At 44.3% G+C, this 14,617-nt stretch overlaps 1 protein-coding gene across 1 annotated transcript in view; it reads right to left on the reverse strand.

Moving 5' to 3' along the window:
* The window catches only part of RYR3 (ryanodine receptor 3), a 507,628-nt gene that overhangs the window by 80,184 nt on the left and 412,827 nt on the right, over nucleotides 1-14,617 (reverse strand). Inside the window, exons 56-64 of the mRNA XM_055316631.1 lie at nucleotides 14,375-14,450; nucleotides 14,130-14,253; nucleotides 11,328-11,443; nucleotides 10,458-10,525; nucleotides 9,391-9,512; nucleotides 5,813-5,862; nucleotides 5,347-5,407; nucleotides 3,202-3,440; nucleotides 1,704-1,785 (exon numbers count right to left, since the gene is read on the reverse strand). Coding sequence (XP_055172606.1) covers nucleotides 1,704-1,785; nucleotides 3,202-3,440; nucleotides 5,347-5,407; nucleotides 5,813-5,862; nucleotides 9,391-9,512; nucleotides 10,458-10,525; nucleotides 11,328-11,443; nucleotides 14,130-14,253; nucleotides 14,375-14,450 — 938 coding nt within the window. The remainder of the gene's footprint in view (nucleotides 1-1,703; nucleotides 1,786-3,201; nucleotides 3,441-5,346; nucleotides 5,408-5,812; nucleotides 5,863-9,390; nucleotides 9,513-10,457; nucleotides 10,526-11,327; nucleotides 11,444-14,129; nucleotides 14,254-14,374; nucleotides 14,451-14,617) is intronic.

A 14,617-nucleotide genomic window follows, 5' to 3' on the forward strand; every position in this document is an offset into this window, starting at 1 on the left:
GAAGTAGCTAGGAATAGAAGTGCACCAAATTTGCTTTCCTTTTTAAGGTAGAAAGAAAATGATTATTTTAACTAAATAATAAATTTAAAAATGGGAGTTGAATGATAAAGAAATTCCGTTTTTAGCTTCACCCAACAGGACAAAGTTGCAAAGCAATATGGATATTATGCTCTCACATGTGTATGGACGTAGAGGTGCAGAAAAAACATCTGGAATGACATACTCCAAATAGTTAACAGTCGTTTCCCTTGGGAACTGGATCAGCTATTCAGATTTAAGATTTCTGAACAGGATTTCTGCTACCAAAATGTGCACTTGTTTAAAACTATAGCTAATCTGACAATTGAGAAGGGTAAATGTCCAGGTTTGTATCACATAGAAACTCATTAAACACTCAAGTAACAGCCTCATGTCCCCTGAGCTTTTCTGCAAGCTTTAACCACAGGAACTCCGAGAGCTGTGACTATGAAGAAACAGACATTTCTTCAGTGGTTTTTGGTCACTAGCACATGATTTAGCTTGGCTATGTGGTATTGTTTCTCCAGTCACATACATTTACCAGCTATCTGTTAAAAAACAAAATTCAATTGAGTAAGCCTGAAGATCTCATTGTCTCCTTCTAAGATCTCATGGAAGATTTATGAATCTGGCAACATCTTATCTAGGAAGTAGCAGGGTGCCTGGAGGAAGTGGTACAAAATGGAAAGTTTTTAGAGGAAGAAGAGTGGGGCAACAAAGTTATAAGCCAAGGGGAAAAAAAAAAACAACAAAGATTGTTCCAGGCTGGGTAGCTTTCCTATAGTGGGAAGATGAGTGGTTCTTTTTTTTTTTTTTTTTTTTTTTTAAGATGAGTGGTTCTTATCATGCAGATGACTCATCTTCTTTTAGGGGATGAGGAGAGCCCTTGTGACAGACTACCTACCTCATTGGTACTTATTAGGAAACTCCTGAATTGTGGGTTAAGATCTAATTTCTGCAGGAGGTTGAAATTGCAGTTAGGGGTCACTTGGGTTAAGCATCTGCCTTTGGCTCAGGTCATGATCCTGGGATCATGGTCCTGGGATCTAGCCCCATGTAGGGCTCCCTCCCCTGCAGGGAGTCTGCTTTTCCTTCTCCTTCTGCCCCTCCCCCCTGCTTATGGACTCTTTCCTCGTCTCTCTCTCTCTCTCTCTCTCTCTCTCTCTCAAATAAATAGATAAAATCTAAAACAAAACTGCAATTAGGTTAGGTATTAAGCCCCATTTTGGTGATTTGGCCTGACCCAAGTATCACCAATTTGGGCCTGTGCTATTTTTTTTTTTAACATATCCCCATAGAAACCCATAAACCTCAACAGCTTCACTACATTTCTTGATTTGCCATAAAGATTTAATGACTTAGGCTCAAAAATCACCATCACATTTCAGTGAGCATTTTGATTTTGCTGTATTGAAAAGATATTGTTAAGTATTTAAAGACTGTGGGCAGCCCAGGTGGCTCAGCAGTTTAGCACTGCCTTCAGCCCAGGGCGTGATCCTGGAGACCCGGATCGAGTCCCACGTTGCGCTCCCTGCCTGGAGCCTGCTTCTCCCTCTGCCTGTGTCTCTGCCTCTCTCTCTCTGTATCTCTCATGAATAAATAAATAAAAACTTAAAAGAAAAAAAGATTGTAAGTAATATTTTTCCAAGCCTTGAATGTGTAAGCCTCTTTTGTTCACTAATTACCTTTCAACATAGATATTCTTTCCAGTACCAAGGGAGTAGAGGCTGCACAGTATGTGGTAGCATGAAATTTGCACATCACCTACTGAAAAGAACAAAACAGAGCAGTTATTACCATGCTTCAATCCCAACTCTTCACCTCTGGCACAAGGCAAGGGTCTACCAACAGAAAGAATATGCTGGCATCATCCAAGAGCTAAAGGCAGTGCATGCATGTGCACCCTGCTCTGGCCCCTGCCCCCCAACACACCATACAGTTCCTTTCTACGCAGATGCTAGTCACCCAACTGGGGGAGAACCCACTGCCAGGAGAACACCCTCCATGGAGCCATCTCATGCCTCTGCAGGTTGTTGATGTGAATCGCATTGCTTCTCAGAGAAAGAAATCATTTGACCTATGAGATCCATATGGGATTTTTTTTTTCCTAAAGAGGGAGACATTGTAGTTCAATTTTTTGCATAGTAATAGTAATATTTCCTTCCTTTAAAAGGAAGAATGTAAGTAATCTGAAATTTGAATGAGTCTTTTGTGAATTTCCTAGGAAGGTATGTAGAATGTTCCTATCTCTTTAGAGATAGACCAAAATTTCTCAGGTCCACCTGTCCCAAGTGCTCTGATGGACGTTTTTCAAAACACCATTCAATTGTATCATAATTTTGCCATGTTTCCTGAAGGAAGGGCACGTTCCACTTAGGAAATCACAGAATTTAATCCATAGGCTACATGGCCCTTCAATGTCTGGGACTCATAGTAAGGCTGGGACTAATTTCACACAATGAGAACTAATTTTATCTTTAATTTTTCAACAAGGGAAGGGCATTCTTTCCATGACATGAAATAATGAGTTCGGATGTTCCCCCATCCCTCTGCCCTCCTCTGTGGAAATAACTGATTTTCAATTGTTCAGGGACATAGAAGTCATGCCTCAGCTATCGACAATTGGTTAGATTGAATCAAATCATGCCAACATTTAAAGTGTGAAACTGAGCTTGGTGGTGGAATATTTGCATTAGGGGCTATATGTGGTAGTAAACCAAACTGAAATAAAACCAACTGACTATGGTCTTTTTCTGAAGGCTCAGATAATGAAATGTTAGCAGCTTCCCTTTGCTCCTGGTATCCAATGAATAAATTAGGGCTTCTTAACAGGAAAATTGGTATTGAAAAACCCTGGGAGCGAACTTATATCCCCTGCTGGATTAGTCAGATAACCTTTTCAAATTAAGTGGAAACACAATGGCTGACAGCTAAGCCAGTGGGTGGAAAATTCTAGTCCTGAATAGTAGTGGGAAAAGATGAAATATTATATACTCAAACTGGAGGATTTCTGCTCCTCTACATATTTATTACTTCATTCATTACTTCAAACCTAAGGAGAAAGTAGTATGGAATAATTATCTCTCTGTTCTACTTTCAAGGTCAACTCAAATGAATGAGTCACACACCTCTTATCTGGGGCCAGGCACACATAAATCCAAGATAGACAGTAATAGGACTCACAGAGTAAATCCACCCCGAACTGATGCTGAGCAACATGCTCAAAGATGGATGTCAGGATGGGGAGCAGAGCCACCGTGGTATAGTTAATATTTTGAGACACGCCTTTAATCTGTGTTCTGGAATGGGTAAACTTCCCGAGCTTCAGATTTTCTGAAGTCTTCTCTAAGTCTTCTGCAGCATTTTCAAAGAATGCTCGTAACCCAGCCTTCACCAGCTCTGAGCCTGACTTCATGACAGTCCTGTAAGCAAACCATGTTTAAAACCAGAAGCATAATCCAAACCTCTGGCCAACCCCTGCTTGAAACTGGTGACTTGCTGTTTAACCTCAGCAGACATTTGACACTCTATTCAACTGATGACATGGGGTCAGGAGAGGGGGAGAAAACAGTTAGCAGCCAAGGAGCCACCCAGATCTCATGGTCCCAAAGGGGCTAACAACAGCATGGTGTTCTCTGCTGGAGGGAAATGGTGCTCAGTTATTCAGGAAATGTAAAGGATGGTTTAGAATGAGGCCTGGCTTGAGTCATCTGTTCTCAATACAGTGTCCCTCAACACAGGGGCCACCTTCCTCTTAAACACCTAAATAAAATGAAGGAGAGGTGCTTTCCTTAGAGTTCACTATGGGATGAGCTACTTTCATAAGGAGTAGCTAGAAATATTAGGTCTCCCATGACACAGGACCTCTTAGAGCAAAGAAGTTAACTGAGGCTTAGATTTCTATTGGCTTGCAGGCATGCCCTAGCTTGGAGAAGGGAAGGGAGGAGAGACAGAAAGTCCCCTTAAAAACAGCTTCATTAGAACCACTGCAGGGGGTGGGAGGGTGGGGGCGGGGAGAGGAACTAAGACCTCTAGAAACGGGCCTGTGGGAATGGAGATTGGCTCTGGGTGTCTGAGGCCTTCCCTCAAAACTAGTTTCTAAAACTTAGATTTGGAACAAAGCTTACAAAGTCAACTATCATTCTCCATATTTCGACATCTTAATCACAAGATCATGACAGGCTTGCTTCGAGGACAGATGCTTTTTATCTACAGCATTTTCAGGATAATTATCCAACCAACCAGAAAAGTAAAAACAAAGACATGAAGTCAGTGAGGCTTGCTCCTAGCCTGTAAGGAGTCATGAGCTATCTTTGTAACTTTCTAGTCTTGGGTTTCATCAGGAACGATGATCAAACATGCTGAACTGCATTTAAAAAAAAAAAAACACACACAAGGAACTCTCTCCCAAGGCAGCTCATGTGCTTCTGGGAATAAAGATTCCTCATCCCAGCTGCAAGGGATTTGAGGCTCCTGGGGTCCTGTGGCCTGATCCTACGGATTTGTGCTGTCCTAATATTCACTGTATTTGGTTCTTGTTCTTGGGGTTTAGACCCCTACAGTTCCCTTTAATTATCCACATTTTTTTGGTGACCATTCTTAGTTTGTAGTAGATTTCCATCTTGTGGCCACTCTAGTTGGTCTCTGTCTCCTGCATACCGTTTTGGGAAGTGTGTCCTCCTCCCAGCTTTTACAAGGGGCTCTACTTGATGAGTGTGTTAAAGAAAGCTCCCTGTCTGTCCTTGCCACTACCGCTCTTTCTCATGAGATCATTTATGTTTGTATTTCCAGAACTTACACATGCATCTGTTAAGACTTCTTTCCCTTTCAGCTGTCTTTCCTGCAAGACCCTCAGGTTGTGGGTTCAAATGTGTCTTTGTCTCTGATCTTTTTATCACATGTCCCTGCATCTCCCATCCTTGGCTGCTTTGGATTCAGAGGGTTACGGTTCCCCTCTCCCAGGATGCTCATGGCCTCGCCACCCATCGGGCAGCTCTTCCTTTTTTTGTGGGCAATAAGGTACAAAAGGGGTACTTTGCTATATTACATATTTTATCTTACAAAAGATGAATTTCTTAGGAAGAGAAGACAAGAATTGATCAAATGCTCAGCTTTTAGTGTGCAGTACATGCCATGACAGTGGCCCTCCATCATGTGAACTGAGAGATGGAGAGTGCTAATGTCAGGCTAAGATTCATCTCCTCCTTGCCTCCCCTCCTTCCCCAGCTATTACAGAGCAGTGACACATCTTTTCTGTATGGTAAGTGAGAACAGGGGGCCAGAAAGGGAGTCTCGAGAAGCTACTGGAAAAAAACGGGGCAGACTTACCTTGTGTCAAGTGTCTGAGCTAAGATGTGAAGACAGCTCACCATTGTTGTAGAATCACTCCCTAGAACCAAAAATACCACTGGTGACTCCTCAGACCATTCAGTCTATCTTTTAAATTCAATCTTCTCAATATGCACAAACTGCAGCCTGGTATAATTAACCACCAACACACAAAGTGCCAGACCTATGTGCCAGGACAATGCATTTATCTCTGGCCTGACACATCTGCCATTTGATTGATGTTAGAGGCAGAGCTTAAAGCATTCATTGGAGTGGAAAATTTGAGTTGTTAAGGGGGTAGAGAGGTCATTTATCATACTTTCAGACCAATTTTCTATGGCAAATTTAGGTGACACCTCCACCCTAAGGCTCAGGTTGGCTGCAGGCACCAGACATAAAGGCAAAATGCAAGTAAAGGAGAGTAACAGGAGGAGTGAGGCTTTCAGCAATACCTCTCTTCACTCACCAAAGAGGGAAATCCTATGTCGAACAAGAGCAGCGAGTTTGCAGAAGAGGCTGCACCAGAAAAGAAAGGGAGTAGGAAGGGCTCAGAAATCTGAGGGCTGATTTGTCCCCTCCTGCCCCCTGCCCACCCCTGCTTTAAAACAGAGAGCACAGAATGGACCTTTAGGAAAATGCACTGTGTTCCTCTCAAAGACTCCTCTGGACCACACTATGATAACGTGTGCTTCCCACTGTCTTGTTGGAGAATCATGAGGGAACCTTGGAGGCAGCCCCGCCCTCACAGAAAAGAATCCTTCTGCAACTATGGTACTTTGCAGTGACCAGGTTATCACAACCTGCCACAATCGCCTGCCATAGAGTACTATGTGCAGAAACATCGTGCCATATGACATTTGGGAATCAATGAGGATTTGGACAGGAATGCTCTTTTCCACTGTTGGAATGGACTGCAAACCCCTTTGCAGCCTTCCCCGGGGGGTGTGAGGCTTTAGGTGGGGGATGGGCAGGCAGGTGGGAACAGAAGAAAATTAACAGGGATAGGGGACACTGTGTGGAACAAAAACATTTCGGGAAACTGCTTTTCTCTGTCATTTCCTACCAGTCTGTGGGCCTGAGTTGCTGTCTTGGCTATGCCCCTCCCTCGAAGCTAGGGAAACCCATCTACCATGCTTTTGTGCTTTTTGACCCTACCCCAAGCTTTCACCCATCTTGTCCACCCTGGAGCCCCTTGGAGGTCCAGCTGTATCTTAACATTCTGCTTTCATGGTGTCCAGTAGAGAGCCTTATGCAGTTTATAAACAATGTTCTGGAACATGCCACTGATGGACCCTTACTCACTACGGCTGCAACTTGACCTGTCCTGCCATTGGCTCTTTGGAGGAGGCTGCTCAGAACCCTGACACTATTTGACAGGGGCCTAGGTAGGCAAGAACTTTGCAACCCCTTCCAGAAACAGTCCTTCCTGGGAGAACACCAAGGGGGCGCTAGACTAGAAACACTTGCTATGGGGCAGGGGCTTCCCAAGGTGAGACTGAGCTGAAGTCCCTCCCAAGCTCTCACTTGTAGCCTGTCATGGGCTTCCTGACCCCCACGGGGCAGAAGTCTTTTCGGCAACATCACAAATGGAGAAGAAAGATACCCTGAGTGTTGGCAGAGATGAAAACCTGCTCACCGTTATGTACTGAAGTTTTGAATCACGATACTGTCACCTAAAATTCATATAATACTGCAGTACATTAACTGACTGGAATTTAAGTAAAAACTTAAAAAAAAAAAAACCAAACCACTAAACTTGCTCACCTTAATGTGGTTTTCAATTAACGCCCCAAGTCTGAGCTGTCTACTGGACAATCCTGTAGCTAAAGTCCCCTGTGGGTAGTAGTTTATTTCTGCAGTGGGAATAAGCTGGAAATCTTGGCCTAGAGCTTCAGAGAACTTGGAATAAGTTTAACAGAGATTTGACAGCCAGCTAGTGTGAAATGAAATAGGGATTGCTTTTTTGTTCTTCCCATTGTGTCCACTTTTTAAAGACCTTATGTATTTGATTAAAAAGAAATCATTGACTTGGGGGAGAGACGTGAGACCCTGGCTCTGCTGTGACGAGCTGGGCTATTGTGGTGAAGCCACTTAGCTGGTCTTGGTGTTGGTTTTCTCATCTCTAAGTAGACAGTAATCACAAGATCCTTAGTTTTTAGAATTAGGGGCTGATCAATGCAGATATTTCTGGTGAAATGCTTCCAAGTGGACACCTGCTCCGGATAAATACAAAGCAACGTTTTCCTGACTAAAGCTGATGGCTTGAGTTATTGGATACTAATACTAACTGGCTCTGCTCACTGTCAGAAGCAATTGCACAGGTGGGCCAAGGCCAGCACCTGAAGTTTTAAAAGGCCCTTTCTTGTCCTCCATGGGGCCCATAATTTAAGTAGAAGCACTGTCCTTAGCCCAGCATTGAGAGAGGCCAGAGTTTCCAGGTGTTTCCCTGTCTCAGAATCTGCAAGTGAGAAATTAAAGGGACCACAGGGGAAAGAGTGTGGTGGCGCTGGTGAATGGCCCCAGATGCAGAAGAGGCAGGGCAGAGGGGGAAGGATGCAGGTGAGAGGGTCTGGAAGTGTGAACACATTTGGTGCTGACACTACTGCCTCTTTGGGAGGGCAGTGAGCACCCCAACGGATCTGAAAGCTAATCTGCAAGGCTGATGAGATCCAGGTTGTATCCCTGCCCTGACAAACGGCGCCTGGCTGAACAAATGTTACATTTCCATGAATTAACAAGCTAACAAAAATAGATGGAGAAGACAGACACACTTGCCCTCCTTCAGATTATCTGAATATCTCACTTTGCCCCTCATTTCCCAAACTTCTTACAGACCAGCGCATCCTGAAAAAACGTCTAGGAAATCTTTGGTGACTGATGCTAATTGTATCTCATTTTGATAGCATACGTTCCTCCTTCCTTCTCTTAACGAGATTAAGTTATGACCGCAGAAAAAAATTGCACTCCATGTGGATAGAGAGGACTTTCGCTCTCGCCCTAATGTACTACCTGGGTCACGTTAGGCACTGGCATGAACCCGGCCAAACCTCAGTGTTCTCATCTGGAAAATGGAGAGAATACACAGGCAGTCCCTAGAGCACTGTGGTGTTTAGCAACGATGTGTAAGGTTCTTGTGCACTTGTGTTAGGAGGAAAAGCAGCTCACTGCTTAGCTTTGTGCTTAAGAAACATTAGTTAAGTGTTAAGGCGGACTATCCTCACAGGGATGGTGATACTCAGTGGGTGGGCCTTTACAAAGTACACCGTCTGCCGCCCGCCACCAATGGCTGTTAGAGGAAGAGCTGATTGCTTCCACTATAGTTCTGAACTCTTTGTTACTTACAAGCCTAACTCAAAACAAACAAACAAACAAAAAAACCAAAAAAGAGTCTAACTTTCCCTGTCATTGTAAATCAAATACAGACAAGACTGGAGGCATAGTGAACTCCATCTTCTAGCCTGATCATAAAGATACTCCTTGCTTTCCTCTCTCTTGAGGTGTCCACATGCTATACCCACTGTGATGAGAACACAGGTTGGTGCTTCTGACCAACACTTTTCTTCCTATTAGGAGTTTAAATTGAACTGTGTTGCTCTGGATATCGAGTATCAGATCATCCACAATAGGACTTGTAAGATCAGATTCTTTAAAACAAATTTAAACCTAAAAAAGCCCGATAAGAATGGGATTGAAAACAGCATTAATCTGCTTCTTCTCAATGTTGTGTGTTTGCCTGTCCAACCTTTGGGATTGACTTTGCCTTTTTCTAAATGTTATTTCAGGATAAAAGTTGATCCAAGTATACAAGTTTTTTCCAAGCCCTAGTGATCCCTCCAAACAGTGCGCTTCTCTTGGTTGCCAAAATGATACACAGATGAGTATGAATATAATTACTTTCAAAAGCAAGATGACAGCCAAGACCTCTGTGTGACCAGCCATCAGGCCACAGTTCATTTCTCCGGAAGACTCACCATCCAGTTTCCAGGATCCTGGGGTTTTATATAAAGCACATTGCCACCCTGACCTTCTCTTGTGTTGACTCACCTGGCCACCATTTCTTTCTCCTTATGAGAGGCATAGCCGCTGCTGCTAAGGGGCTTCAGAGGGGATGACAGGAAGTAGAGGCGGTGATTGGTGAAGTACTGGTCAACGAGCGGGAGGAGAACCTAGAAATCCACCATAAATTAACTTCTAGGAAGCTAACCAAAGCCCCTCCTTTGATTCTTTTGAAAAAGTTCATTTTCAGGGAGCAAAACGTCCCTGAATATAGGTCCTGAGATTTTTAGGAAATTCTACCTGGTGAGTTGCAAGTTTCCAACACATTTTCCTCTTGTACATCTCAAACCAGAGGCCTTGGGGATATGGAACTGGAGAGGCTCCTGACAGAGAGGCCCGAGAAGTATGTGTATGGTTGAGTCAGCATCCTCAGGAGAGTCGGTGGTACACCTGTACTCAGGCACGGCCTTTTGGGCACGGCCCCCAGCAGGAACACCTGGGCCTGGACTAGCACTACCAGATTTGAGCATTCTGTCCTGCTTCTCAGGCACAATTACCCCAAGGCCTCATGTGCATCCAGTCCTGTGAGCAGGGTTCTATGGCAGAGCCCGCTCAGGTACTCAGATTCCTTCCTTCCTTCTTTCTCTTAGCAGTAGAAACCCGTACTTTTAGCTGGGCAGGGAGTTGCCCAGCAAGAGAACACATTACCCAGACTGCCTGGCAGTGAGGTAGAGCCAAATGATGGAGTTTTAGCCACTGGGATAGAATTTTAAGAGAGAAGAGGCTTGTCCTCCTTTCCTCTTCTCCCCTTTCCCATTGGTGTGGTACAGGTGAGCCCATCTGGACTGCACCGGCACGCATCACGCTTCAGGAGATGGTGAAGTGCCAGGAGAACAAGTACCTGAGTCCCTGGGGGATGGTGTGGAGCAAACGGCCTGCCTGCCTCCTCAGTCCACCTACCTGCCTCTGGACTGCCTCAAAACAGAGAGACACATGCGCACCTCATCGAAGCCACTGGAGCTTTGGATATCTTCGTGAGATGAGCTTAACCTGGACCCTAAACTGTACAGATTCTAAGAAGAAAATAACTTGGTTAAATGCAGGGAATCACTTACTTTGGCAAAGAATTTGATCTCCTGGTCATGGGGAGACTTTTCAGTTTTCCCACTGCTGACAATGGCTTCTACCGAGATAAAAGTAACACAGAGTTGGCCACAGTTAAAGGAACAAAAACAAAAACAGTCCCAGCATTTTATTTATTTTTTATTTTTATTTATTTATTTATTTTTTAAATTTTTATTTATGATAGTCACACACACACACACACACACACAGAAAGAGAGAGAGAGAGAGAGAGGCAGAGACACAGGCAGAGGGAGAAGCAGGCTCTATGCACCGGGAGCCCGACGTGGGATTCGATCCCAGGTCTCCAGGATCGTGCCCTGGGCCAAAGGCAGGCGCCATACCTCTGTGCCACCCAGGGATCCCCAGTCCCAGCATTTTAGAAACAGAGTGACTCTCCCAAGGGCCATGGAAAGGCCATTTGATTTTATAGAGTATCTTCTATTTTTACAAAGGACTTCATAACTGTGTTAGTTAGTTGTTCTTCCTGTCAATTGTCTCAGCTATTTCACTGTCCTTTCCTCCATTTTACTGATGAGAACGCAGCTTCAGAGAGGTTGAGTCATATGCCCACAGCCACAAAGCAAAACAATGGAAAAGTTAACATAGGATGAGTTGGATGAAAAATGACAAATGGCTCAAATAAACCCTGAAACCAAGGATGAAACAGATTTTTTTTTAAAGAGGGGGACAAAATCACAGCCACCACTTCCCCCCCAGAAACCATATGACATCTAAATGAATCACCAACAGTGAGAGTAGAAAAGCATCATCCCCTGATAGAGGAATACCACATTCTTTCTGAGAATACGAAATGTTAAGGGAAGCACACATTTGGGGGGATATGTCACAGTGATACTTACCCAAATGGGCAATAAACTCTTGGGCGGAATCAACATATTTCAGGATCTTCTTCAAAAATTTATAGGCAAACCTCTTTTCCATGGAGGAGGCATCCAGCTCCATATCCTTCATACCTCTAGGTTGGAAATGGGTAAATCCCAGGAAGAAACAGAGGTGACTATGTGACGTTGGAGCATCAGCAATTCTGTGTTGATTTTACTTTCCAAATGTTAATGGTTATTCGGGTTTAGTGACCTGGTTTGTCATCTGATTGATATCCCCTCACACATGGAACCTGCCTTTGTGAGCACATAACACCTGTGCTAGAATAATGTCTGAAAGGATTTTCCAAAATATCTTTTTTTAAAATTTTTATTTATTTTATGATAAAATAAACACACACACAGAGAGAGGCAGAGACACAGGCAGAGGGAGAAGCAGGCTCCATGCACCGGGAGCCCAATGTGGGATTCGATCCCGGGTCTCCAGGATCGCGCCCTGGGCCAAAGGCAGGCGCCAAACCGCTGGGCCACCCAGGGATCCCTCAAAATATCTTTATCTCAAACAATTTGTTCAAACAATTTCGAGCTGGAGATAAATCAGAGAGGCAAACAAAATCTCTGCATCTATGGAACACATACACTAGCTGTAAATAGACACAGATAATACATAAAACAAAGCATAAATTATGTGGAATGCTAGCAGCTACTTAGCTTTGTGAAAAAAAGAAAAAATCAAAGCAGTATGAAAAGGCCTAAGAGTGCCTAAAGGAGGGGGGGCAAGCAATCCGTGCTGGTTTCGCTGGGAGGGAACACTGGAGTAAAGGCCTGAAGGAGGTGAGGAGGTGAGCCACATGGACATCTGGGGAAAGGATTTTTCAGGCACATGGAGTGGCGGTGCAAAGGTCCTGAGGCAGGAGCATGCATGCTGAGTTGAAGGGCTATGGCAGATGCTGGCGTGGTAGGGATGGAAGTGAATGGGCAGTCAGAAAAGCACGAGGCCCCCATGGGCCATCCTTGGAATTTTACTTTTGCTTTGAGATGTGAAGCTCTTGGAAGTTCTGAACAGGGAGATGACTTACATTATAAAATAATTACTTTAGGTCTCAAACTGACCATGGTGAGGGGATGGGGGGTGGGTTGAAGCAGGGAAGCTGGCTCAGAGGCTGGCTCAGGAATGATGGTGATGGCATGGAATGGGTAAGAGTGGCCAGATTCTGAGTATCTTTTAAAGGTAGAGCCACCAGGACTTCCTGAAGGACTGTCAGATGTGGGTTGGGGGAAAAAGAGGATCAAGGATTCTGGCTCCAGCACCAGGGAGATGGGGGCGGAGGGTAGAGCAGGTGGGAGGCCTGGGCAGTGGGCACAAGGTGTCCTTGCTGATGGGGCTCTCACCCCCCGCCCCCGTCTGCATGCCCAAGTGCCCTCCACTGGGCCTGGCACACGACAAACATGTCACAGGATATGTTTGCTGAACTCAACAATCTTTTCCCTGTCTCCCCTTATTTCTTTGATTTCCTTTTTAGTCATGGTAAAGAAGAATTTTCATTTCTGGGAGCAAGTTATTTATCAGCAAATCACAGTACACGTTCCTCTGGGTGCCAAGGACAGGATTAAAGCGACGGAGGGAATATTTCTCAAATGCTTCCCCAGAGGCGGTCTCCTGCTGTCTGACCTTTCCTGCTCGACAATATGGCAAATAAGTTTTGTTATTTTTTCATATGAGCTACAATAGAAATATTTGTATAGGTTTTTATTATTTATTTATGTATTTATTTACAATAGAAATATTTGTATAGGTTTTTTATTTATTTATTTATTTATTTATTTATTTATTTATTTATTGCCAATTCAATGGCAAAATTCTGTAGGAAACTAAAAGAAGAAACAGCAGCTGGCTCAGCAAACATTTCTTTTAGGAGGAACGGCTATATCAGAATAAGAACACTGCTTGTTTTTCACTCTTCGAGCATGAACCACGGAGCACAGCCCACCACCTACCGTATACCAGTGAGAAAACAGGCTCTACCTGTAAGACGTAAGCAGCTAAGACAATACAACAACACTCATTTAGATAATTCTGACCAACAAGTTTGAGATTAAAAAAAAAAAAGTCTCAGGAAATCTTGATGTATTGCATCTCCTCGGTGGAATTGTGCCTTCAAAAAAATCAGTTCTTTCTTCAAAAACTATTCATGTCAGTTACGTGTACTATTGCTACTATGTAATTGGATAACACATCCTATAAAACAACAATTAAAGTGAGAAGAGGAGCTCAGTTGCATGTGTTACAGAGGCCTGAGCTTGCGTTTCCAAATACGAAGCTTCTCAATCAGGTACGAGGTATGTAAAAGACAGGAGAGGAAGCTGGGAAAACGTCTAGAAGAATCCTGCACCCCATGGTTCTGTATGTGCTGTAAAGAAGCCCGAGCCCCCAAGCTTTGAGGCCGCTCTATGGATATGGTCTACAACTGCAGTCGCTAAAACAACATATGAAGACAATGTCTTAGGGCTTACAGCCCAAGATTTGTGAATGAATGCGTGTTTATATGTTTCAATTTAAAACTAAATATTTAAGGTGTGTGTGTGTATAATCTGCCATGACTCTTTACTATCACTGGTTTTTAAAAACTGATATTGACTGGTCCTGTTTAGGTCGAAAAAGACAGTGTCATGCTCCCAAATAAAAGTCTTATTTCAAAATCCTAACCACTATCCCCCTTCTCCTCCATTTTGCAGGCAGGTGGATACACACCTGGAGAGGGAGAGGTCCCGCCCATAAACCCTCCCCTGTCCTCTAACATCGCTGGGAAGAGGACTTACCTAGAAACCAAGATGCCGTTCACTTGGAGGAATTTAAACAGGTCCTGTGCCTTCTCCCGGTCCCTGAACTTCTCCTTGGCTGTCAAGGTGTCATATGGCACCAACAGAGGGTGACTGCCACCACCTGGAGTCAGCAGAGGGACAGAGGACAGCACATCTGGCCCTTCCTTGGCACCTCTGGAAAACATACCTGCCCCCCGCCCCCCCAGCTCTCCTTCTGCAGGGGGTACATGAACCTGGCTGACCTTTGCTCTCCAGTTCCAGCTTCTTCTTCTTGGCCCAGATGTTGTGATAGTTTTCAGCCACGACTTCCACCATCCCCTGGGTCCCACCAAGGAGACAACAGTCAGACAACAAGCAAAGAAGAGTGGTTCCCCTCTGCTGGGCTATTTCAGGCAGCCTCGGGAACCAGGCACCACCCGATGTGAAGGGCACATCGTTGAGCATCTCCCGTCATTAATTAGTCTGTGCTTATGCACCTTGTTAGT

The sequence above is a fragment of the Nyctereutes procyonoides genome, unplaced genomic scaffold, assembly GCF_905146905.1.
Source record: "Nyctereutes procyonoides isolate TBG_1078 unplaced genomic scaffold, NYPRO_anot_genome, whole genome shotgun sequence".
Lineage (NCBI taxonomy): Eukaryota > Metazoa > Chordata > Mammalia > Carnivora > Canidae > Nyctereutes > Nyctereutes procyonoides.